At 38.5% G+C, this 27,024-nt stretch overlaps 2 protein-coding genes across 2 annotated transcripts in view; one reads left to right on the top strand and one right to left on the bottom strand.

The window, feature by feature from the left end:
• The window catches only part of LOC134816262 (uncharacterized), a 148,120-nt gene that overhangs the window by 63,283 nt on the left and 57,813 nt on the right, over positions 1-27,024 (bottom strand). The window lies entirely within an intron of this gene.
• On the top strand, positions 646-2,312 carry LOC134816884 (prosaposin-like). Its single transcript, XM_063825885.1, has 5 exons — positions 646-844; positions 962-1,084; positions 1,191-1,295; positions 1,483-1,568; positions 1,974-2,312. Exons 1-5 carry the CDS (start codon positions 680-682, stop codon positions 2,140-2,142), a joined length of 648 nt encoding a protein of 215 aa, XP_063681955.1. The 5' UTR covers positions 646-679; the 3' UTR covers positions 2,143-2,312.

The raw sequence follows: 27,024 nt of genomic DNA, 5'->3' as shown, positions 1-27,024 counted from the left end.
TTATCCGGTCTGCCTTGTCAAGGAAAAGTGTCGACTTGATGAAGGTGTGGTTGATAAGCAGATAAGCTTCTTATAATTTTACATTCTTCCACAATTGAGATATATGAATTGTACTGACGTATAGGAATTGACGTAGGGAATAAGATACGGTTTCAGGGTTGCGAAGAAAGAATTGGACTATAAGTAGATACACATGTGACTGTTTTCTAACTATAATGCTGATTAAAGAGTTATTGTGAGTGCAGACTTCAGATTATCAAAAAATCAATGTATAGGATCTAAAATATAAGACTCCTTTTGAGGTCATCATGCTCACAGTACAATTAAGAAAACTTTACAACCTCTTGATACACGTACGCAGTGAAACTTAAAACCAGCAAATCCAATAAAAAAGCACCAGCAGCTGACTGATAAGAACTTTCATACAGATCACGGGATTTTAATTTGCTGCAAGCAGCATCACATGTCAAGGCCACGGTATATTGACCTTCTGTCTCATGACTTTCATTCGTTTTGTTGCACTCGTTTGTTTAGGTGACTCGTTCGATGCAATACTCGTTGGATTCGGTTGACTGATTGACTTTAGTAAAGCTTCTATAGTCTCCTTTAGATATTTAACTTAAGAAAATATAATTTCACAAATAAAACATCGTCAGTATTTTTTATTTTTGTAGATATTATGGTACGAGGATTTGTTCTTCTGGCCGTTCTCGGCTGCGCCTCAGCATTCCTCTACGTTAACCCCGAGTGTCATGAAGGACCAGCCTACTGGTGCTCTAGTACAGAGGTGGCAGAGTCTTGCCAAGCCACTCAGTTTTGTCAAGATAACATCTGGATGAAAAAGGTGAGATTACTTGGTCATGACCAAAATAAATGAATCTTTAAACTGAATGTTTGATATTGCACGTTCTAAAACTTCAATTATTTGATAGAAATGGTAACATAATTATAAACATTCCAGGAGGAGCCCAAGAACGTAGGAAACTTTGTGACATGTAAAGCCTGTATGTGGGTATTCCAGAAAGTAGAAGATTACACCCTCAACGACGCCAACGAAAAGAAACTCCTCACCTGGGTCGAAAAGGTTTTCAACCATTTAATCCTTTAGTTTACATTCTGTAGAAAAGCAACGTTTCTGATTCATCATCTTGAGGAATACGATTTTAATAATTGACTCGATATTATTTCAGGTATGTGATCTCATCCCAGCCGACTACACCGCTACTTGCAAGTCGATGGTGGAGGATTATGGAAAAGAGGCAATCGCAACCCTAGCAGGAAAAGTTGGACCAGCAGTGAGTACTCAATATAATTTTCAGCTATTTTTGGTACTTCCGAGGAGGACAGGATGCTGAGTCACATATTTTCGATCGTAAAAATGCAAATGTTCTATCAACAACGGGGTAGATTTTCCTTGTACCTAAAACTTAACTATTTGATAATTTTGCTGTATCTCTCCTTATAACAATATGTCGCTTACAGATGGTGTGCAAGGCTTTGGGTCAGTGCTCCGCTCAAACTATGCTTATGAGCCTACCTAAAACTGATACTTGCAAGACTTGTCAAACGTGAGTCAGATTATCGTATATAAACTACAGTTTAAGATTTTGTCGGATTGTAATGCAAGACCAGGAAACAGTTATGTTAAACGTCACGACTGGGCGAGTTATAGTTATCAATCAATTGCAATTTCGTAAATGATTCCTGTTTCATGTTCAATCCCCAATGTATATGTTGCATTAACATCATTTAGATATTTCATAAATGATTCCTGCTTTATTATCGCTAGACGCTAAGATCACAACTGTGCAAACAATAGTTATCAGCCAGTCTGTCAATTGCAATTTCATAAATGATTCGTGTCTCAATCCCTAATTTATATGTTGCATTGACATCATTTAGATATTTCATAAATGATGTCTGTCTGGATTCATGATTAATTAGATATTTAGCAAATAAAACCACCCCCGCAGGACCATGGAGGAATTAAAACAGCAGAACTTCGAGCTATTTTCCTGGTGGCAGAACTCCTGTGGGGATGTGACCGCCCCCATGGATTGTGTCAAGTACTCCGAAACCGCTAAATTGCTCAACAAGGCCATTCTCAATGAAAGCATCTGCGAGGAAATGGAAATGTGCTAGAAGCTAACTTGACGTTAAAATGTAGAACATAATGATGTGTAGAACAGTTGAAGATAATGACTGGAGAAGACTTTCATGATTTTACTATGACTATTGACTATGGCGATTTTTCAACATAATATTATTACAGGAAATATAATTATACATTAAATTTATACATATTGATAGAAGTACTTTGTTTGAATTGTATGAAAATCTTAATTTACCATAAATAGCAAGGTCGCTTGCAAAAACTCATGAAGTGAATCCATACCATTTTAAAGTGAATCCAATGACCAATCCGTTACTATCAATGGAATTGCACAATTTTATTATACAGTCTAGCCTGATCTATTCAATGATGTTGTTTTTAATAACGACTAATGGTGAATATAAAGAACAAACCTATTCAAGTATACATTACGGTATCAAATTTTGTGAATAAATCTAGCATCCATTAATGGGTAGCGTTTTTGAAGAAATGCATAACTTTTTAACAGTTCGAGCAATATATTACGTTATATCGGGGCATGTTATTACGATTATTATTTTATTTTTCAGATACGAGGGTCTGTGCTGCATTGCATTTTTCAAAAATATGCTATCCTACCTCCATTCAACAGGGTAGGTAGAGATCATACCGACATCATGTTACGTTAAAAACTCACGCCTATCTAATTACATTTACTTACGATTATTAAGACGACACTTGATAAAACATATATATAATTGTTAATCATATTGAAATAAAACTGAGCAGAAGGTGGATGAACGGCCAAATTTAGTCTTTAAACTAACTACGAATCATAAAAGCTATAAATGATTACAGGGCGTTTTCTTCAGGTACGAATGGAAAGGAAGCTCCTTAATAAGTATGCAGACTCCCCCGGTGTGCTGTTGTTTTCCTTGCCTTCCTGCAATCAAGAACTCAAAGTAAGCATATTATAGTGTGCTGTATTTTTCCTTGCCTTCCTGCAATCAAGAACTCAAAGTAAGCATATTATAGTGTGCTGTTGTTTTCCTTGCCTTCCTGCAATCAAGAACTCAAAGTAAGCATATTATAGTGTGCTGTTGTTTTCCTTGCCTTCCTGCAATCAAGAACTCAAAGTAAGCACATTATAGTGTGCTGTTGTTTTCCTTGCCTTCCTGCAATCAAGAACTCAAAGTAAGCATTATAATAGTGTACTGTTGTTTTCCTTGCCTTCCTGCAATCAAGAACTCAAAGTAAGCATTATAATAGTGTACTGTTGTTTTCCTTGCCTTCCTGCAATCAAGAACTCAAAGTAAGCATATTATAGTGTGCTGTTGTTGAACTCTGCCGATGTTAAATGATTCCAATCACACTAGGTAATTAAATTGTCTGGAGAGTATACTTATAGTTACTCAGTTAAGTGACTTATAAACAACGACATAGCTTTCTATTTAAGTTACCGTCTTAAACAGTGACAGGAGAGAAATGAAAATCCGATTTTTGGCGGGTTAAACGTAAATTAATTAACCTGAATTGAAAGTAGTAACTCCTTGGCTAAATTGTCTTGAAATTAAATACCAGACATTAGAAATAAGCGAGGTTAAACGGTTAATCATTTATGGTTAATGTTTAACCACTGGATTGGGTGTCGTTCCAAGGAATGACCTGCAGTGACGGAGGTTGAGGTCAAACAATCGAAAATTGGTATGAAATGATATTCGAAGTTTATAAACTTGTTTGTATAAATACAAACATGCATCTCCACAGGGTGAACTTGAGAAGATTAAGATTACTGATAATTCAGCTGATAGCGGTGCAAGCGACAGTAGAGACGTTCAGGGTACTTGCTGTATTCGACTGCTCATTCGACCCCCAGGCCTCCAAAACATTCATCATGGATGGTTTGATGACATTCTCGTTCATGCTAGGAATATGGCCCGTAGTCATCGTTTTGAGGGTTGATTACGAGGGGCTGAAACCCTACAAATGCATCAAAAAGTTTTTTGCATTTAAAGTGATGATTGCAGTGTCAAAGTTCTTGGCGAGAATTCTCGGCTTTCTTGCCCGGCGGGATATTATCAAGGGACACAACGAGCTTGGAGCAAGCCAAAGATCACTCAGTAAGTATAAGGATGATTAGAATTTAAATAGTAGATATAAATTTCCAAATGAAATGTTGAGAACGGAGCGTTAACTTGTTTTGTGACATCAACAGTTTTTTATGCTACTGCCTCCACAGTACGGCTTACAGTTGAGGCTAATTGAGACTAATTGAGACTCATTGAGACTAATTGAGACTCATTGAGACTAATTGAGACTAATTGAGACTAACTGGCAATATAATTACAGTCTGGTGTAACTACGTTACAATACTGGTAGCATTGTGTCTCCAACTGGTATCCTGCAAACTCTACGCCAACAGAGACTACAAGCTCTGCACGAGCAAGATCAGTGACAAAGACGAGATGGAGCAGGAACATGAGGTGTATGAGCGAGATGAGCCTTGTGAAATGAACGATAACACAGATTCAGAGATGATTATTAACTGAAGTGCCAGGGATATTCACTTCACATAAACAATGCAGTTTGTTTAGTAACCAATAATTTTACCTGGGGACCCCAGGCTATTATATTTATGTTCATCACCGAATAGCTATTTTCGGCGGAATATCAGGCTGAGCGCCGCCCAGTAACAATAATAATTAATTATGCTACAGTAAAACGTTCTTACACGAATTGGCCAAAAACGGTATAATATAAAGGTTCATATTCAGTTCTAGTATGGAGAAGGATGGTATTATAGAAACTGACAGTTAATCATAAACTACATACCGAGTGCCGAATCATCCCACAAACATGCCATAATTGACCTATTTTATCTGTCAATGTTTTGCTCCAACGCGGTACATTTATATAGTAATACTACTAGTATCTGTTATCAAACCATGAAATGAAAACTTAAACTCTTTATAAGGCGAGCAAACTTTCTTGCGATTTTATTGGGTCGTGAAAGCGGCATTATAGCTCAACTCTGTTAGATTGATCCTGCGAGAATTAGCAGAATTACCGACCCTCGTTACATACCTTACTCGGAAATATTATGACTGGGATAAAGTGGTGGGTTTTGGAAAATTCCGCCATATTTTTCCCGGTCATTAATTTCCCAGTCACAAATTAACCCGCTATAATGTTCCCGAGTAAGGTAAACTAATAGTAATACATTTTGATGCTTGGTGGGTTTTGGAAAATTCCGCCATATTATTCCCGGTCATTAATTTTCCCAGTCATAAATCAACCCGCTATAATATTCCCGAGTAAGGTAAGCTCCCGTGTTACTTTTCAATGCCATCAGACTTGTTATAATAGTTGATTTGGCCTTTATATTGGGACTGAACCAGTACGATTATTAAAAACATAGTCTACAATCCCTCTATTTCTACTATCTGTATACTTAAAAGGCCATTAGGCCAAGCTGTATTAAATCTGATCGCTGCAATTTGCAACAGATAAATTTAATCGGCTTTACCAAAGTTTTTCGGTACTTTAACGTCAATTTGGTCCAGTCTTGAAAGAAATAGTAACAGCAATGAAATACAAATTCCGGAGAACTCAGCGCTGATGAACTTGTAGTTGTAGCTTATTTGTTGCTCTCAAGGCTCAATAAGTAATAATGGATCTTCAACCCTGACAGCAAACACTGAAACCTGTCTCTTAAGTACAAACATCACTCTTGATATGACCTTGTCTTCCATGACATTTCGACCGCAATTTTGGCCACAATTTACGTCAAAATAATGCACTATACCAATCAGTGCAGCACCTGAGATGCAACGAGCCCCAGACTAATCAATCAAATTAAGAGGTTACCATCACGTGTTACCTCAACCTGGGGACCCCAGGCTGATAGTGTTTGTAAACACGAGAGAAGCTGCGGCGGAATGACCCAGGCTGAGCGCCGCCCACTAACGTCACGTGCAGAAATGAAACGTAAAGTTAAACCTTCAGTTTACTATTAGACCAAGCACCGGCATGCTGTAGAGTGAAGGTTAAACCGATCATTTCATAACTTAATTCATTTGGGGCTTTTGTCGAGTCGCCCAGATCTTCGAAGTTAGCAGTTTCAGATAATATGCGTGCAGCCTTATCGCAGTTATTTTTAGTAAACTTTTATGCTTTTTATGGCTAGAAGAATATAATTATAAGGGCATGTATATTGTATAATCCGAATTCGATGGTTTTTGATTTACGATCACCGTAAATATATTTATATTTTGCGTTAAAAGTATACGGAATTCTCTTTTCAAATCTTCCTGTTGTAAGACCCGGCGGTCTGATGGAAAACTACCGTCGTCTACAAGGGTGGACCAAATCCAATATATACTGAGATAAACCTAGGACGGAGTGCTTATTGAAGGCTCCACAAAAGCATTCCTACTGCTCTTGAAACATGAATATACCTGGTTAACTCTCGATAGAATAATCGAATAGGTATAATCTACGAGCCCTGATTCTAGGAGTCTGGAGTACTCACCCAGTATAGTCGATATGAAATGAACGGTTGACAGGAGAGAAGTCTCCCTCCAGTTCCCGCTCTCATTAGCGATTCATCTATAATCGGGTAACCCCAAGGGCACTTTTCCATGGGAAGGAAGCAATAAGGGTAGTTATGCTTTCATCAGTAGTGCGATTAACTGAGACCAATATTCCCGGAATTACAGCTCCGCTCTGGAGGGATCACGTACAAATGACTTCCACTGACTACACTGGTATCTAGAGGAAGCAGGAGGAATTATGGGGGTTCTTACACCACACTGGCATCTTAGGAATTCCGGGGGTTCTTACAGAAGAGCTATTTTGCGGTCAATTTAAATATTTCCAATGAGATTCTGTCGAGCAGAAGATTCTACAGCCCCTGGATATCCTCAATTATCAGTAATTTCATAAACGGCCAGCTGAAGTTCAACCATGCAAGTTTAATGACAGCATTTTCAGAATGTATTCACCATATGAGTTATGTGTCTAATTTAAGCTTAAGACTGGATCTGGAAGAGCTATTTTAAGGTCAATTTAAATATTTCCAATGAGATTCTGTCGAGCAGAAGATTCTACAGCCCCTGGATATCCTCAATTATCGATAATTTCAAAAACGACATGGAGGACAACCATACAGGTTTAAAGACAGTTTCATTAAGTAATAAGTTGTGCCCAATCTAAGGTTAAGACTGTTAAAAAAGTCTGGTTAATAACTTAATTTTAGGTCGACCACTGAATGCTGATATCCTTATGAAAAACCGTTCACAAGCTTAATGAACTGGATAACTCCCATTTACCAAAAGGTCCAATCGCTAATAAGTCTCACTAAAGGAAGGAATAATGTTCCCCTATCTTCGTTAGCAAAGTGACCACCCTGAAGTATGGGAGTGATATAAAATGTCTGGAAAGGCTGGGTTCAGACCTAGTACTCTAGTATAACTATAACTATTAGTGGTAATAGTGGGGGTGGGATTAGTTTATTCCAACCTAGTATAAATAGTAGTAGTGGGAACCAACTCATGGGTTGCGGAGTAGGGGAAGACCAGCCATGACTTATGTTGATAGCCTACGAGCTGACACGGGTCTCAACGGAGTGGGGCCGGAGGGATTGGTTAATCAGAAACAGCTCAGGCTCGTATGGGTTACAAGATTACAAGCTGCTGCACCGACAATATATAAGCTTTCACGATCTTGCATAGGTGATCACGAATACCCTCTTATGTTAATAAGAGGGTATTAATAAAACAAATATTTAATAAAACAAATATTTATTTTTACGGCACAATCAAACAATATCAATAATAAATAAATCAGGGGAGGTTTGAAGAGGTTTCAAGTGCCGAAGGCCACTGCTTATCTTTAGGATTTGAGAGTGACCTGTGCTTGAAACCCCCTCAACCATCCACTACGTCAATATAAAACTTATTATACAAATATAGAAAAATATAATTATCTAAGCTAAAATTGCTTATTGGTCTAGTTTGGTGACATAGGAGAGCCCAGTTGAGTTTTAGTTTAGGTTTATGTTTTAAATCATAGTTTGAAAGGTTAGCCATGTTTCATGGCAGAGAGAGATATCATGTGTGCAGAGCCGTACCAGATGTAGAATTTGAGATATAATATAGATTAGTTACCATATATTAGGGTCACCTCGATTTTGGAGGGATAGCAAGTGCTTTTTAAGGTTAGATTTAATAATACCTGACGAGGCTGATAAGTCTGAATTTTTGGAAGACCCCGGGATTATTATCCCATCTACATTAGCATCACATATTTCGAATACATAGGGGATGAGATCATTCCATATTTTCGTAGAGGTGTACAAAAAGTTCTGTTGGGAGATATCTAACCTCAGTAATGGGACAATCAGACGAAGTTTTTCATTTCTAGGACAGAACTTGAAAAGATCTTTAATCGACTGGGGGACATCAAATTTAAGAATTTTGAATAGCTCCATAAATGTATGGTACATGTGCAGATTCTCCAGGTTCATAATTTTCTGCTCAGTGAATAGCGGTTTAGTGTGTTCAAGACAGTAGTTCTTTTTAGCCATATGTTCGTTATAAGTTCTTGAACGTGCACAGGTTAAGTAGTATTCTTTATGATCAAAATTGGGAATGTTACCAAATAGCAGTCGTATACATCGTTTTTGAATAGCAAAGATTTTATTCAGCTTATGTTTAGGGATCCCACCCCAGCAACTTATACAATAGCTAAGATGTGACATAAAAAGAGCATTGTATAGTTTCAAATATTCAGATTTGGGAATGAATTTGCAAATTCTCTTAATCGATACAATACTGGAGTTCAGCTTTAAAGATAAATGATTAAGATGTGGTTCCCAACATAGCTGTTCGTCTATTATCACCCCAAGAAATTTTGTACATTGAACTTTTTCTAGCTTTTTGCCCTCTATTGAAATCGTTAGATTCCTGTTAAAGGGCCGTGTTCTAGCACAGGTCTGTGTTGCTCTTGACAAACCTGGCTGAAAATGCATAAAACAACTTTTCCCTGCATTTATATGTAACTTGTTAGACTCCATATAGTTACTGACCTGTTTCATTACATGATTAGCTTTTTCAAAAGCTTCCTGTGCTGAACGACCTATCACAAAAATATTTGTATCATCAGCAAACAGGACGAATTCAGCCAAACTTGAGGAGCTCACAATATCATTTATATAAATCAGAAATAGTAGAGGTCCTAACACTGACCCCTGGGGTACACCATACTCAACTGAACACTTGTCCGATTTTTCAGTTTGAAAAGAAGTTACTTGGCTACGGTTTGTTAGATAGCTAGCAAGAGTTTTTAGTGCAATACCTCTTACTCCATAGTGTTCAAGTTTATGCAGGAGTTTATCGTGCTCAATTGTGTCAAATGCTTTACTTAGATCAATAAATATTCCAATTACATGATTTTTCTGTTCAATCTCATTAAGTATTTTATTGACAGAATAGTTTACGGCATGAGATGTTGAGTGTTGTTTTCTAAAACCAAATTGTCGATCATAAATCACGTTCATAGCACTGAGGTAATTATATAACCTATTATAAATTATTTTTTCAAGTATTTTGCCAAATATCGGTAATGTAGAAACAGGTCGATAGTTATCAAGGCATCGTGAGTCTCCTTTTTTATAAATTGGTGTAATAGAGCCCGTTTTAAGCTTGTTTGGAAAGACCCCATTGTCCAAGAACCAATTAAAGAATCTAGAGATATGACCAGACAGATAATTTACACTCTTTTTCAAGACTTTAACAGAGATATCACTTGCCTTCCCATTTTCAAGGCTACCAATAATTTTACTTATCTCTTCCTCGTCACAGGGGCTGAGAAAAAAAGAGTTCACTATTCTTTCTCTGCCCTTGAGGTATTGTTTAAACTTCGTTTTATTGAAATTGCCATCAGTTACCGTACGAGATGGTACAGAAGATTGAACTTTTGAATTAAGATTACGAGCAATAGACGAGAAGTAGATGTTAAATCCGTTGGCAATCTCACGGCGTTCAGTTACAATTCTACCATCAATTAAGAATGATGCTTTTATATCTTTTTTAGATTTACCCCTGAGTTCGTTGATCAATTCCCAGGTTTTTTTAATATTTCCTATTAATTTTTTTATTTTATTAACAAACTTAAAGCGTTTGATCGCTTAATACTTTAATACAGGCGAATTCCTATCTGCTAAGTATCTTGGCCAAGACTAACCAAATTGTTTGATTTTACGGTCTAGTCAGGGCGTTGGTAATTTTCCAAATCATTTGCACCGTAACGTACGTTTTGGTACGTTTTGGTGAGTTTGGCAGGGCGTGCTCAGGACAACTGCATCGAGTGCGTCCTCCTCCAGCTCAGCATTGAGTTATCGTTTGTCGGAGTGTAGCCCGGAACCGGTGGTGTGTCTGGGTACTGTTCCATAAATCTGCCTAGACCAACTTTGAAACTGTCTAGCAATGTGATACTCCGGAGCTCCGATGGGAGCACGTTGAAGAGCTGAGCTGCTCTAACTCTAAAGCTGTTGTCGTAATCTGTTCTTACCGACAACTGTGCGCTTTTGTTCATGGCTGGGATCTCTGCCTTAATACCATGCCTTTGATGAGACTTGAACTCGAAGCCCGTATCGTTCGGAGCATGTTCATTAAGAATTTTCCATACATGAATAATAGAATAACGCTCTCTCCGCCTCTGGAGGGACATCAACTTAAGCTTCTTCAGCCTGTCCCAGTACTGGAGATCACGGCAGCCAGATATCTTTCTAGTAAAGGATCTCTGTACAGTCTCCAGCTTTTGTATCTCTGTGACTTTTGTAGGGTTCCAGACTGGACAGCAGTACTCTAGCTTGGAGCGAACCATGCTTTTGTATAAAGTCAGCATGACTACTTGTGACCGGTCTCTAAAGGCACTCAATGTCCAAGCCGCCATTTTTCTAGCTCCTTGAACTGTCTTCTCAATGTGAGGACCCCATGACCTACTGCTGCTAACATACACTCCAAGGTCTCTGACAGTTTCCTGTGGTGATATTGCGTGTCCTTTTGGTGTAGTATACTCAACAGTCTCTGGGTAGAACGGGAGCTCTCTTAGAGCTTTTGATCCATTCAGGGGGTAGTTTACAACCTCAAACTTCTGTTCGTGTAGCTCCATGTTGTTAACACGTGACCACTCGATGACTATGTTGAGATCATCTTGCAGTAACTCCACACTACTCATTCCTCGGATAGCCCCAATCAGCTTTGTGTCGTCTGCAAAGCTGAATCCGTTACTATAGCTAATGCTGTTCAACAGATCGTTGATGTACAGGATAAATAGGATCGGTCCTAGGACTGTCCCTTGTGGCACCCCACTTGCCACTGGCTGGAAGGATGATTTGCGACCTTCAACAACGACTGTTTGTTTTCTGTTTAGCAAAAACTCTTTGATCCACCTTAAAACCTGACCACCAATTCCGTATCGACCAAGCTTGGCTAGCAGCACTGCATGGTCGACCTTGTCAAAAGCTTTGGCAAAGTCGAGGTAAATCACATCAACTTCTTCATCATTGTTGAGTGATTTGTAGATCTGTTCGATGTGACTGAGAAGCTGCGTCATGCAACTCCTCTTTTTTCTGAACCCATGCTGGTTCGTATTGATCATCATGTTCTCTTCCAAATGACGAACCAGGTTTTTTCTGATTACACGCTCAAATGTCTTTATGATGTGCGAGGTTAAAGACACTGGTCTATAGTTTGCTGGGTCCGTTCTGTCCCCCTTCTTATAGATAGGGGTGATATATTGGGTTTTTAATTCCGCTGGTATATACCCACTGCTGAACGATTCCTGCCAGAGGAGTGTAAGCGGGTCTGCAAGTTGTTCTTTGCAGGCTGTGAGTATCCTAGCAGGAATCTCTCCGTCAGGTGCGGCCGAATAGGGATCCAGTTCTCCTAATGCTTCAATGATATCTTTTCTTGTGAAGCTTAGCTCGTTGAATCCGGAATCCAGTCCCTGAGGTAATCCTTGACTCTTCATACATTCATCAATATCGGCACTCATAGGGTTACTAAATACCTTCTGGTACTGCTTCTGAAGTAACTCTGACTTGATACTGGGGTCGTCCACTAATGCCCCAGTCTCATCTCTCAACACCGGGATCGTAGATCTGGTCTTCTGGAGACGCTTGGCATACGAAAAGAAGTATTTGGGGTTCTTCTTTATTGCATCGACTGCCCGGAGTTCTTTTTTGTTCAGTTTCTCAAGGGTCCCTTCCTGTATGGAGTAACACAGCAGTGAAACCTCCGTTTTCAGTTTAGGGATTAAACTCGAGCTAGGATTCATTTCCTGTAATGCACGTATCCTAGCATTCATCTTCCTTCGTCTTCTTTTCATGACATAAACGTGCTTATTCCCTCTTCTCTTTCTTGAGGTAATCTCCGCTGCACTCTCTTTCTTTGGGGAGAACTCCAAGGTTATCTGGAGCACTGTTAGCTTGAACAATTCCAGAAAAGCGTTCAAGTCCTCGTCACAGAGTTCCCAGAGCTTCAGCCAGTCGACTTTCTGAAGGCAATCACTGATTGCCACAAAATCGGCTTTGTGATAGTCAACTGCCCTGAAAGAGTTTGGGTCGATCTTGCTGGTTTCGTTCTTCTTTCTTCCAGTCATATTAAAACCAAGCTGAATTTCGACCAAGCTGTGGTCTGATAAAGATGTGGGGTTCACCTTTACTTCTGCGACATACCTAGGAACATTTGTAAGTACAAGATCTAGGGTGCTACCTTCTCTTGTCGACTGGTTTACGACCTGTGTTAGAAAGTTACGGTCTATAAACTCTATAAAATCATGACACCTGGCTTCACTTCTTAAGCCTCCATGTTCCCAGTCTATCTCTGGATAGTTGAAATCTCCAACAACGTATATGTCTGGCACCGTTGTATTTTCTGAGATCGCGTCTATTTTGGCTTGCAGTCTGTCTAGTAAGTTCTTCCAGCCTGAAGTATCTGCTCCAGGGGGCCTGTAGACAGTAGCAAAAAGGGTGTTGCATGACTTAACATAGCACATGACCATGTTATTGCTTCTATCCTCGTAGTGATCGGTTTCTGTCACCACTAGCTGGTCATGAACATAGAGGAGGCAACCTCCTCCTACTCTCTCTGGTCTATCAGATCTAAACGATTGATAGTCTTTTATCTGCACCTGAGCGTCAGAGATGTAACTCTTTAGCCATGACTCGGTTATGGCTATAAAACCTAACATTTTGTAAAATTGGACGTAGCGATTAATAGTGTTCTCAAACTCCGGCATCGTCAATATATAAATAGCTTCAGATAATGGTATCATTGGCTAAAATTAGATAATAGTATCAGATAGCATATCTATACCTTAAAGTTCCCGCTAAAATTTATTTAATTCGAACTAACCTATTTTTGATGGGTTTTCTAGATATTTAACTTTCCCTGCGCTCGCCTCTGTCTTCGAAGGCACATAGAGGCAACTTGCTTATTTTAAAGTTTGAAAATCCTTCTATTTTTCTCAAATTGAGTTAAGATCGTTATGAACGCTTAGATTTTTTGAAGGGCAATTTTCTAATTATATACGTGACACTTTTTTTTGTAACATTACAAAATTATTATTGATTAATAAAATAACTGAAAATTTGAAAGGTTGGCTTCATAGTAGTTCATAATTAAGTCTTCCATACTGATGGATATGCCCTTAATTTTAGTTCGTGTCCGCTGTACTAGACTGTAATAAACACAGGAGGATTACAATTTGCACGCAAGTTGAGTAAAATTCGGTCTCAATTAGTTATGTTACCGTATATATTATACTTTCGTGTTAAAGTCGCAAGTGCTTGGCACTCTGGGACAGCTGTTCATGGAAGACACAACTGACACATATAAGGTGTTGCTAAGTTATGTAATTTGCACTTTGTGATTGTTTCTCCCGTTTTTCTTCCCTTGCGTTGCAAGCCCTGCCGCTTGTAAAAACATCCTGTCATCTCATATTTTTGCAACATATATTTCTCTTGTATTACATTGTATAATGTAATACTAATAAACATTTATTTAATTATTGTAGTGAAGGATTATTTAAATTTATATTTGCTAAGTTATGTAATTTGGACTTTGTGATTGTTTCTCCCGTTTTTCTTCCCTTGCGTTGCAAGCCCTGTCGCTTGTCAAAACAACCACTTTCGTAGATACACACAGTCTCTACGCCTTTGTCCTTTGGTCACTAGGGTCAGCGACTCAGCTGGGCCAGAGGAAAATTACCGACTGACAAGGTTTTAGTGCATATAATTCCCGGAAAATATTATAACAAATAATACCTTGGCTTCGTTTCGTGCTCGCCTTCCGCAGCTTGTCTCCTACTAACGAGCGTGACAAGCTGCATCGCATTTCATCGACGGTGTTAATATAATAATTCGCGCTATAAATAATACAAATAAATATTGTGTGGTATCTAACCATTTATATTACGGGTTTCAGACCAGATATCACGGTGTTTAAAGTTAAACCATTATATTATATTTAGATAACTGTTGAGTGTTGAGAGCATGCACCCAACGTTTGCGACCCTCTTTACTTAGTTTCAGGAGGTTATAATATCTCACATTTTATGCTCACTTTAACTAAACGTCATATCGATTAAAGCTGAAAGGTTTGCTTTTAAAATACAAGGTGGCCCAAAAGTAACTAGACCCACACACAAACTTTTAACAACTCACGTAATTCGTCTCAGAATTACAAAACAATTTCAGAGATTATACTATAATTTATAGATATAGGTCAAACTTAGATTTCCTGAAAGTTTCGTAAGCTTGGCGTGACACTCCATTATTGTCTTCATAAAATGAGAACGCTTTAAGCTAGGAACTCAAATAAGTATAACACGAATTAATGGTGGTGTCACCGTTTCAGGGCTTGTTAGCCCTGGTAGTCACAGGTTCGTTTCTTATAATCAATAAAAAGGAATGAACCATCCATTGAATCATCGAAAATGGTTCACTATCCTCCCTATACCGCGAAACAACGATTGTTCGTCTACTTGAATAAAGAGAATGGAGGCTTTGTGTTACGAAACTTTCAGAAAATCTAAGTTTGACCCATATCTATAATCTCTGAAAATTCTCTAAATTCGTGCATAAAACGTTGTAGAAAGTAGGTAAACTGACACACACACACACACACACACACACACACACACACACACACACACACACACACACACACACACACACACACACACACACACACACACACACACACACACACACACACACACACACACACACACACACACACACACACACACACACACACACACACACACACACACACCACACACACACACACACACACACACACACACACACACACACACACACACACACACACACACACACACACACACACACACACACACACACACACACACACACACACACACACACACACACACACACACACACACACACACACACACACACACACACACACACACACACACACACACACACACACACACACACACACACACACACACACACACACACACACACACACACACACACACACACACACACACACACACACACACACACACACACACACACACACACACACACACACACACACACACACACACACACACACACACACACACACACACACACACACACACACACACTTCTTTGCTTTGAGTAATTTCAGTTCTTTTAAGTTCTTGAGTGCACCTTTTCCAACGCACTACTTTTAAGTTTTACCAACTCAACCATATGTTGGCAGCTTGTCAATGGTATACAGAATATGATACAACTTGTATTGTTTGATCATGCCTGAAGGTGTTACAGTAAGTTAATTATACCGAAACTCCCAGATTGAGTCACACAGCGCTGTTCAATGCAAATGGGAACTGAACCAATAAATGTGTGCGAGAATTCGAATATTTCATCTTCTAAGTGCTTTTATTTTAAATATAGTTCAGGGAAATACACCAGTCACCAATTTGTGCTAGGAACATGATAATATTAAATATCATCACCTGAATGCAGCACGTGGGTTTGATCGAGGACAATCACTGCACTTACGACCTCTTAGACTTAATTGCTGGTCATGCCATGATATTTACAAACAAGTTCTAGCCTCGTGATGTTTATCAATATCATATTAAAAGGATATTTATATTAGCACACAATTTAATCCGGTATTCGGTCGACATTTGCAGGATAGCTCAATTCATTTGGTTTATCTTAACACCAATAAACTCCAACGACCTTAAAGATAAGAACTATTACAGTATTCACCCTCTATAACACACCCCTATGCAACGCGGTCCGCCTGTATGCTGTGCAACTACAGCACGGCTTTTAGGCAAAGTTTTTCATCCCGAAATAACATCCTGTCATCTCGTTCACTTTGTTCATGTGATGATATATAATAAGCTTCAAGAAAATATGATTGGCCAACTATGTCTCTATCATAACTAAAATGCATAATAGCATCCACGTTCATGTTTTAGCGCGAAAATAAGTGTATAATTTATAACGCTGTTCCCCCGTTCAACGCGGTAATGTTACGCTTAGTCTTTCGAATTCGTCCCAAATACCGCGTTATAGAGGTGACTACTGTACTTAACAAATTGGGCTAGTATAGTAGTCCACGGACTGGTGCATGGACTAGTCCGCGGACTGGGCCTGGCTTTTTGGAAACTGTACAGGTTTCGTGTGCTAATAGATGAAATGGTTGGATTATATTTAATTTTAAATCTAATTCGCGGAGTGTATCAGCTGCGGCTGCGTCGAAGAACATATCCAGCTCAATTAGTTTGATCACCAAAATTACCTTTTTTGACCAATCAGATGTACTGAGATGTACTACTATTAAGAAGCTCTCTATTGCAAGCTGAAATAAATACTCATGGTCTATGGGATCGTACAAGGATAATCAATCTCGAAGGCAATGGAAGGCATGTGAGTATTCATAATTGTCTCACGTTGCAAACTCAAAGTCAAGGGGGAATCTGAGCGTGTCCTAGGCCAGGCATACAAAATTACAATGTCAATAATTTTCTAATATCAAAGGAACAATCATTGAATCGTTTCCTCTCAATGATTGCGTTTTGCAATCAAATCATGTCCATATTGCATTTTCAATACGTTCTGAGCCTTTTATATTGCGTTCACATTTTGACGGACGATACGCCAAATTTAAAATTAAATGTCTACATTACTTTGAAATGATCCGAGGCGCGCACCGGGCCAGTCCATTGGAAAAGTTCTTGTAAAATCTAGAACAAAATCAGAACGAGTTACAACAATCCTCATTTCCTACCCCCCCCCCCCTCTTATTTTCAAACAGTTTTTGTTATTGAAATGAAATGTGCATTTTACATCATATGATATTGTATTTTATATCGATGCGGATGATTGATATTGTTCATTCTATATTGACTATAATATCATGAAACGATTTGTTTGCCTGTCTTTCAAGGGTTTCACTTGTTTGAAATATAATACTCCTGCTTTTAAATTTAAGTTGAACGCTTTCCTGCATTCTGGGGAACCAAGCAACAACTAATTAGCATACCTAGTTATAAATACTAGCAGGAACCCGTCTAACCCTAAAATGGTGTGAAGACTCAAGAGACTAAAATAACTATTACCTATTTAATTCGCGATTACCTATTTAATTTTCGTTTTTGACACCACTTGGGGGCCCAAATTTTGGGCACTAAAATTCTTATTTCTTGGCCAATCTTTTATTTTTCATGCTGATTTAAAGGCCATTAAGGCAATTGACTCAGTCAAAAAAGTTTTAGTTTTACATCTTTTACGGTTTTTGCGGAACGTCGTGTTAAAGTTGATGCCGTGGTGTCAGTAAAATAAGTAAGTAAAATAGTAACCATAATAAAAGTATAAAGATAGTGTAAAGGAGGGACACACCGGGGCACCTCCACGGGCCGAAGAGTAAGGTGTTCCTGTATATTGGGTGTTCTTCTCTTCTTCTTTATTAAGGGTGGATATCCAGTATTGATTTCTATAAGCTAGGTTTTGATCTTGTGGACTTATTGTCCTGTGTATTGAAGGGGTTAATGGCATCAATAATTTATTTTTAAACAATTGAATGCAAGTCATTAATATAATATGTTCTAAGAGCGACAATGGTGAGTCGGGCAGGATCGATCATCGAGGTGAGCGGTAAATTGGATCATCTCCCTCTATCAAAAACAGCAAAAGCTGAAAAGAGAGCAAGGGTGCCGTCAGTTGGTAGCTAAAGTAACTGACCATTAGAGTCTGCGTGACTCTATGGTACTGGTCGCTAGGCAACGTGCTGGCGGCCCAACAGAAGGTGGTAAGTCTGTGAGGGAGATGATCTGACCGTTGCGCTTAAAAGCTAAGGGGATCATAGAAGTCTAGGTACTTTTAAATAAGCGCAAATTTAAATGTATAAGTTTAGGAAATGCAATGCCAATGGTGAGGAATACCTTTTTTGATGATCAAGTTACCAAACACGTTTTTCCTTCTTAGTGCGTAGGCTGGGCATCTGGTTAGGAAGTGTTCTGTAGTTCTACATCATCTTCACATTTGTTGCAGATGTTGGTCGGTTCATTATCTTGTTTTGGAAGTATTTAAGATAATTGCATCCAGTATAGAGATGAGTTTGAATTCTACTTCTAGTGTCAACTTTTGATTTTGATAATATATTCAAATTATGGGAGAAGAGAGTCAGGATGTTGTTGTGGTGGAAGTTGCTGGCTGTCTTGAAGGTCGAAAGTCTGGCCAGGTGAAGGGACTTGAATCGAGTGTTAAGTGAGTTGGTGATACACGATGCCGAATAAGGAGCGAAAGGTGGGGGCCCTATAGGACAGTATCTGAGCCTTTATTGGCCAAACTGTCTGCAAGATCACTTCCGAGAATACCGCTGTGTGCCGGTGTCCAGTGCAGTGTATGGTGACATGCCTATGGTTGGAGAGGTGCGAGAGTGCTGTATACTGATCTGATGGTAGTGGCCGAGAGAGCTAGCGCTAGGATGGCTTTACTGGGCGGCGCTCAGCCTGTCATTCCGCCGAATCTCTATTTTTATGAACATAATAGCCTGAGGTCCCCAGGTAAGGATGGCTGCTTTTCTGTCTACGCAAACATGTACAGCTACGTTAGAGGGGGGGGGGGGCTGAGATGATATGAAAAGGCAAAGATGGAGTATGGCTAGATCTGCTTGGAAGAGTGTTATATCGGTTCCCAAGGAGATGGAGAACTCATGAGATAACTGATTGCTAATAAAAAGTGCAAAACCTGATCCTGCCAGGTTTTGTTTGACCGAGCCGTCATGTCTAAGCTATCCATTCCTGGAGGTCGTGGAGTCTTCTAGTGCCTGTGTCCTTTCAAGAATATTGGTAGAGAAAGGGATCGACAGGTTGAGGCTGTAGGGTAATATATCAAGAAGAGGGCGGGGCGGAAGAAAGGAGGCGCACACCGAATCTAGGTGTCTGGCTTGAGATACGAGTTTGCCCGAAATATACCCTGGTGACCAGGTTGTCGCCAGGTTAAGTATGAGGGAGGTCTTGAGTGCCGTTTTTTGTATAAGAAGGTCTAGGGGGAGTGTGTCTGTGAGGACGTCGAGATAGTAGGAGGGAGAGGAGTTAATACTTAATAGTACCCGTAACTAAAAGGAGTGCAGAGCGTTGGACATGGGAGAGGAGGGCACATTTTGACAACAAATGTGAATTACCTCTCTTCTCTGCTAAGCGGGTACTTACTATTAAAGTAAACGAATGTACCTCACCTTCCAACGAGAATCCACATCTAAGATGCTTAAGATATTTCTAACAGATAGCTCTTATAGTGGGTATATCTATGCCTCCAACTACAATTGCTAGGTCATCAGCGAAGGCTTGAACAAAGGAAGTGTCGAGTTGATTGTGCGACAGAAGGTCGTTGAGAATGAGGTTCCACAGGAAGGGAGAGAGGACCCCTCCTTGTGGGCACCCTCTGGAGATAGTTCTCGAGATTTAGATGTCGTTAAGGGAAAAGGTGATGGTTCTGTTGGATACCATATAGTAAATCCGATTGGAGATGGTCGGTGGGATATTGGAGTTTTCTAGGTTTCTCTTGATGGCTTGGAAAGATATATTATCAAAAGCTCCTTCGATATCCAGGAAAAGGCCAAGTGCTTGGTTTCCTGCTGCTAAAGAGAATTCTATATTGCTTGTGATTTTATGTATAGCGGAATCATTGGTCATTGCAGGATAAGTTCCTTTTGAGTCCGTGTTGGTTGTCCGTGGTTAGGTTCTTAAGACCAACATCTGCTTCAATGAACCGGATAATAAGTTTCTGTAGAGTCGAGGTCCGACTGAAAATTCGATAGGCTCTGACGTTTGTGTTATCGTCTTTATGGGGTTTAGCGATGATGACTCCCGTCGCTTGATTCCAGGAGTCGGGTGTAACTCCCAAGGTGAGAGAGTGCTTGAAGAGATGAAGGATACAAGGGGAGATGGTTTCCCAGTATACTGTATAGTATACGTATAAACAATAAATATATACATAAATTTTGGTATATAGTTTTATTCTAAAAGAATAATCGATTTTTTAATCAATGCAAGGCCAGCATTGAAGAGATCCAATGAATTTTTAATGGCTCGTCATTGACAGTGCCAGCATTAATGTACATTTTGTTCAGTGGAAAAGCAGGTAAGCTTCTTATTTTTACTTTAATTTGTTATATTTCCCCTGTACAAAAAGTAAATTTTCAAGTCGTTTCGTGATCATAATTCCATACGTGTACGTGCGCTGCCAATATCTAGCTGAAAACAAAGACTTTCGCAATCGATCACGTTGCACCTTTAGTGCCGCCTAGCTCAAGCTGGGGTCTTAATTGTTCACAGAATTCTCAGAGACAATACATAATCGTACCATGCCATATAACCACTTTGATTACTGACCTGATTTTATTCCACTTGCACTTTTTCGCACAATTTCAATAGATCTCAACCATTATTATAGTGACACTATAATATAATCATGAATCGAAAATTAGCTTATAAGATTACCGATAAGAAGTTGTAAATAACCAGTCAGGAGAGGGATTTCTAAAACCTGTGTGTTTTCTGTAAGAGGTGCACATCTCCCTAAGGCCAGAGAATATTCTGCAAGTCATTTTCAGGTGACACAAGTGAATGCAAGCTTCCGGTGCTGCTATAACAGGATTACTTATAGCAGACAGGATAACTGCTGCAAATCACTACAGACTGCCAGTTAACCAATTCCTTTTTACTACACAGTTGATGTTATCGAGCAGCTAAAATGAATGGATTGATTAAGAATTGTGGTGCTTTAAAAATAAAGTCTTAGCAAGGGCAGCCAATCAAAACACTCAGAAATCGATCCAATCATTACCAAACCACTTCGACTCGATTAAATTGTAAGAACGTCTATTCTACAGACTACCTATATTTATAATCTAGCGTATTTAACTATGATTCTTAGTGATCCCAACCTACAATTCCAGATGAAAGCACTATATAAGCGACATTAAAAGCGCATAGCAGCCAGTATCGTAGTTATTACAGCCTATTCATCTCCTATGATCTCCTGCAAGATTTAAGGCAAACGCATTTTAACGCACGAAAAAATCATTACGCACTTGACGCATTTTTCCAGAAAAAATTTACGGACAAACCAACTACGCCGTCAGTACATCTAATTTTTTGTGTATTGTAAACATATCACTATACACATCATATTAATATTATATTAGTAGTAATTCTGACACCATGAAAGGAAGGATTTTTGATTGGTTGACCACAAAGTGCCATACAATTGTTTACTAAAAATAAATGTATTACAATAATTATATTTTTAGATCCCACATACTTACTTAAAATAATAAATAAATTCGTAATACAAAATACCACAGTGCAGTAGTAAACCTGCTGATATTTAAAAACCAAAATAACTCTTAAATATACACCACACGAATTGATAACATACTACCATGATGTTGAACTATTATTAGGCTAAAATAAAGCACTGGTTTACCTCACGTAGCCAGGGAATGTAAACATTTTCCTCTCAGTTCCTTAATAAAATCATGATATGCCTGATTTTACGTGCTATAGCTTCTTCAAGCCAGGAAAGTATCCATGGTTTCCATGGTTTCAGATTGACACGTTATTTTTGTCTGTATTGAGATTGACTTCGGGTAAGGAGCGTCAATAATCCTGTTGTATGGGCATTTAAACTATCAAACTGCTGGTCAGCATCAATATGGGCATTTGTGAGTATTTCTGACCAATTTTCTTCCATGGTTAACTCTATTTATGATTATTGGCTTCATTAATTAAATCTACATGCATCAGTTTGAGTTAGAGTTTAAGTATAAGATGCAGAGCAACTACTGCGGACGTATTATCGAGATTGATTGTCGAACCAATTGTCGTAACAATTGCTAAGTGATCCGAAATATCGGTCGTTATAAAACGTTGCAGCTTATTGTATCTTTAAGATTGTTCATATAAATATCATCAAAAGCGTGGCAATTTTAATAAAACCGTATGAGGATGCAATATCTATAACACCCTGTTATGAAAGATGCTATCATGTTGTTGAACTATTAGAGTATTAGGTTAAAATAAAGCACTGGTGTTTACCTAAATTCACACAAACAGGGAGCGTATCAATATCAAATACACTCCATCACACAACAAAAACACGTACATATTCAACATGAATACGGTACCTTAAGGTACAAGAAGGAACCATAACAGTTAGTATATTATAGGTATAATAAAACGTTTCATTTTTGATTCGACAGTTCATTCAGCTTCGTTATTCATGATTCAATCACAATTACCAACACCCACATTAGTGAACACCGTGTGTCACGCAGTCGAAGCTCGTTGACAATGTTGTAATTTATTTATTTATATATTTATTCATAGCATGATTTCGTTAACGGGTAGATTTTAAGGAATTCGACATTTTGAGAAAGGTTTCCAACATTTTTGTAAAGTAGTCCAGAAAATTGAGCGGCCGTTTTTGGACTGCCGTATAAAAATAAGATACTAAATTGTTCAAAAGTTTTATTAGGAATAAGGAAGGGTTAGCTAAACAATTGTTTCTTAGCAGCGGTAATGCTTTAACTCTGCTTCAACGTAACGATGTAACTTCCTGGCCTCAGATGTGTCAGTTATAAGACGTATTTTTCATTTTTAAACTATTAATTTTAAAACTATTATCGAATCAGTTTAAGTTCTGACAGTTTGTTTGCTAGGACCGTTTATATCAATCATTTTTAAACTATTATCGAATCCGTTTATATTAATCAGAACTCATCATGATTCGACGAGTAAACCAGACTCTTTAAATATTTATTTAATTTGTGTTTCGTTCAATATAGTATATAATAGTTTTGTCGTTTTGATCAGTGCCTGTGTCTGAACCTCAGCGACCCCAACAATCAATGAACCGGGTGGTTCATCTCAAGAATGCAGTATAGTAGGGATGATCTGCTCAAAGGTATTCCAATAAAGTTATACCGTCATTGAATTATGTATTTGTTATGTAGAAACACCTAAACTTATAGTTGCTATGGAGTTATTATTTGTTCTGGTTGTCACGACGTGTCCAGTGGCGTATCAATGCCTGTTGCCCCCCCCCCCCCCCCCCCCGCAACGGGGTCAGCGTGGCCCTTCGTTACGCCACTGGGCTTGTCAGGAAGAAATCGAAGAGAATTAAGTGCTCTGCAACCCAGTGACAACGTGATATTATTGATAAGAAATCATTGCACCATATAAGACCGAGGCACCCTGTCAATTCATGAAGTGCTATAATGACAGGGTCCCCAGGTCACGACCGGATGGCAGGGGTACATGCCGTCTTACTCTTAAGACAGATCCCGTTAATGTATTAATTCTTCCACCATCACGACGTTCAATAGTCTTTTAAATACATGTCGAACCGAAAATGTCCTTGAGAAAATATATTTCCCTCGATTTAAATATAAAAATAGTTGAAATATTAATATTAATTAGGGTGCTTTTACTTCTTGAATTTGTCAGAATGAGATCAAAGTTCATACCTTATTAAACATTTTAATAAGGTAATATTATTGTTAATGTTATATCATATATTTTTATAGCTGTCTTTCACCCATTCGTTAGTTTCTTATGTCCTATAACTCGTGGTTATTTTAATGTCACGTACATAAACCACTAACATTTTTGGATATAATTCTGTGGGGTGCCTTTATTTCAACTTTAACAGTAATCAATCCAATATGCCCTCGAATGTAAGGATGTAATCTCTAGGGTAAATCACTCTGCAATAAGATTGCGTTAGATTTCGCAATCCGACGGCATGTGCAGACACAGATTTATCTAGACACGAGGTTAAGAGGTACAAAATGGAAATTCCATTAGGCATTCCAACAATCATAACTTGAATAAAATCATCACCCATTAATTCTGAAACGACTTTTCCGTATAACTCGGTCAAATTATCAAACTTTGTGCAGCATGCTGGGTATAATTTGAACGCTAACTGATGGTTGTATGACTATGAAAGTTTCCCCCAACGCGTTAGACGCTATTGTAACCCTATATTGTAACGCGAACGCAACATTTAATTCAATTGCATTGTGCCTCTGCATTATTTTCCTCAACACTAGTATAGAAAACTATATATTTCACTCTGCATTTTCCCGATCCATGACCATGACTCAAGTGACAAGGTTAGCGAACGAGGTTTTTTTTTGTATATTATATGGTAGCTTGTGTCTGTCGCCCGTCGTCGTCGTACGTGACGGCCCGCGAGCACAGTTGTCGCCCACGTTCAAAGATTACAATCATGCATAGCCATAAGTGAACCCTGGTCCTCAACAAATGAACACGATGTTTTGATCTCTTATAAGTTTATCTATAATAATATTTTCAAGATGTGTGTCCAGTGTCTGTGTGTAATTTCCGGTCGGTTATATTAAAAAACGGTAAGAGTTACAGGACTGTTTTTTTCGGTATAGTGTCGACAAAACTCTGACGAAGCCCATAAGCAAAATTTTTAAAAATCGGCCGGTGGTAATTGGCTTAATTGATGGTTTTGTACCACAAATGTTACATAAAATGGCAAGAGTTACGGGGCTCGCTCTTTCTCATTACTGTATATGTAGCTGCATAAGTAGCGTCATAATTGGGTTAGCCCGGGAAGATTCGATTTAATGTTATACCATAAGCTTATTAGGGGAAGGGGGACTGTTAGTGTTTGGGGTCTGTTTGGACTGCAGAGACAGTTCATACGACAATGTTATGCGTGTTTTCAAATATAATAGGCGGGTGTGGTGCGGAGTGAACAAGGGTTAATTTCTATATCGATTTAAATAAAAATGGAAAGCGGTTCAAGACGGGAGTGACGAGGTGTAATAGTCGGTGTGCAGACCTTATGATCATGGAATATGGTGGCTAATAATGACTTTATTATTCACGAGAAAGAACTGATTATGAAATTATTGTTTAAAATACTATTGGGTCATATCACCTAATGCGGGTTTTGACTCAGCGGGTATATATTACTCCTACCCTTTTTAACTACGGCAGTTCTCTTTAGTATAAAGTCGGTTCTCTGTAGCCGGTTAAGATAGAACAATCCGTGCAGTGCTTCAATCTAGTCGCCCACCAGTCACCAGGTTAACATCACTGGGGGCAGCCGAAGTAATTTAATTTTAGAATTAGGTCTGGAGACTCGAGATGTGAGAGAACGCTATCAGTATCTGTGTTTGATATCAAATAATTATCTCATGTCTTATTATTATACTCTCACATTATATTTAAAATTTCATATGATATTTTTACCTTACTCTTTAGTTCCACGGCCGATTTTGAGATCAGGTGTAATGGTTCTAAACGCACTTATTTAATATTTTAACGTAATCATTAACGTTATCTGTATCATAGAAATGCATAAGTTGTACATAAAAATTAAATGAACCCTGTATACGGTTCCTCGATTCAAAAAATAAAAAGAAAAAATCGGAATCTGTGTTCGATATTATTATCAAAACATTACCTCATCAGTTATGTCTTTGCAAAATCAGTGGTCGATATAAAAACCAATTATCGATAAATACCCCCATTTCAAAAAATTACCTCATGTCTAGAAAAGCTGCCATATTAAACATGCTATAATATATATGTTGGGTCTTGTGACACCGCCGTGTTTTATATTTGAGAATTGTTGCTTTGCAGATGGCATACTGTACCTACTTGTTCGAGGATTCCGTCACCAAATTTTGAAAATTAGATTTTTCGGGGCCACACCCAATCAACATTGAATTGCTTATACTGGTGTTTGTGAACATGTTAGAGACTCCGTTGTAACATATATTGCAATAGGTCATTTAATCCGGAATATGATCTGAAAAGATGATGCGAATCGGATTTAAAATGACGAAGTTATCAAGCAATTTGTTTATCTCGTTAGCAAAATTGATTGGGTACTCAATGATTACCCAATTACGACACCATAATTGGACTCTCTGCACGATTCCCATAATGCGGATCTAGCCTCAACCCAATTACCTGATCACACGTAATGAACAATTAACTCGTTATGCTTCTTCTTCTTCTTCGTAGGGGGCAGCCGTTATGCTTCATATCTCGGTCATCTGAGAAGCTATAACTCTAATTTTTTTCAGGACAAACGTAATTTAAATGGCCAAACAGCATTCAATAAAATTTGGCTTGATCCGACTATCCAAACTATCAAATAAATGCGAAAATGAACCTTCATTTGAAAAAAATAAACACGAATATTTTTCGATTTGATAAATTCCTCGAACCAGTGGTGGTAGCAAGTCATACCAGAAAGAAGAGAAGAGGAGAAGAGGAGAAGAGGAGAAGAAGAGAAGAGGAGAAGAGGAGAAGAGGAGAAGAGGAGAAGA

This window comes from Bolinopsis microptera, chromosome 6, assembly GCF_026151205.1.
Source record: "Bolinopsis microptera isolate Bmic1 chromosome 6, MBARI_Bmic_1.0, whole genome shotgun sequence".
In the NCBI taxonomy this organism is placed as follows: Eukaryota; Metazoa; Ctenophora; class Tentaculata; order Lobata; family Bolinopsidae; genus Bolinopsis; species Bolinopsis microptera.
This window is presented reverse-complemented; position numbering and strand designations above follow the sequence as displayed.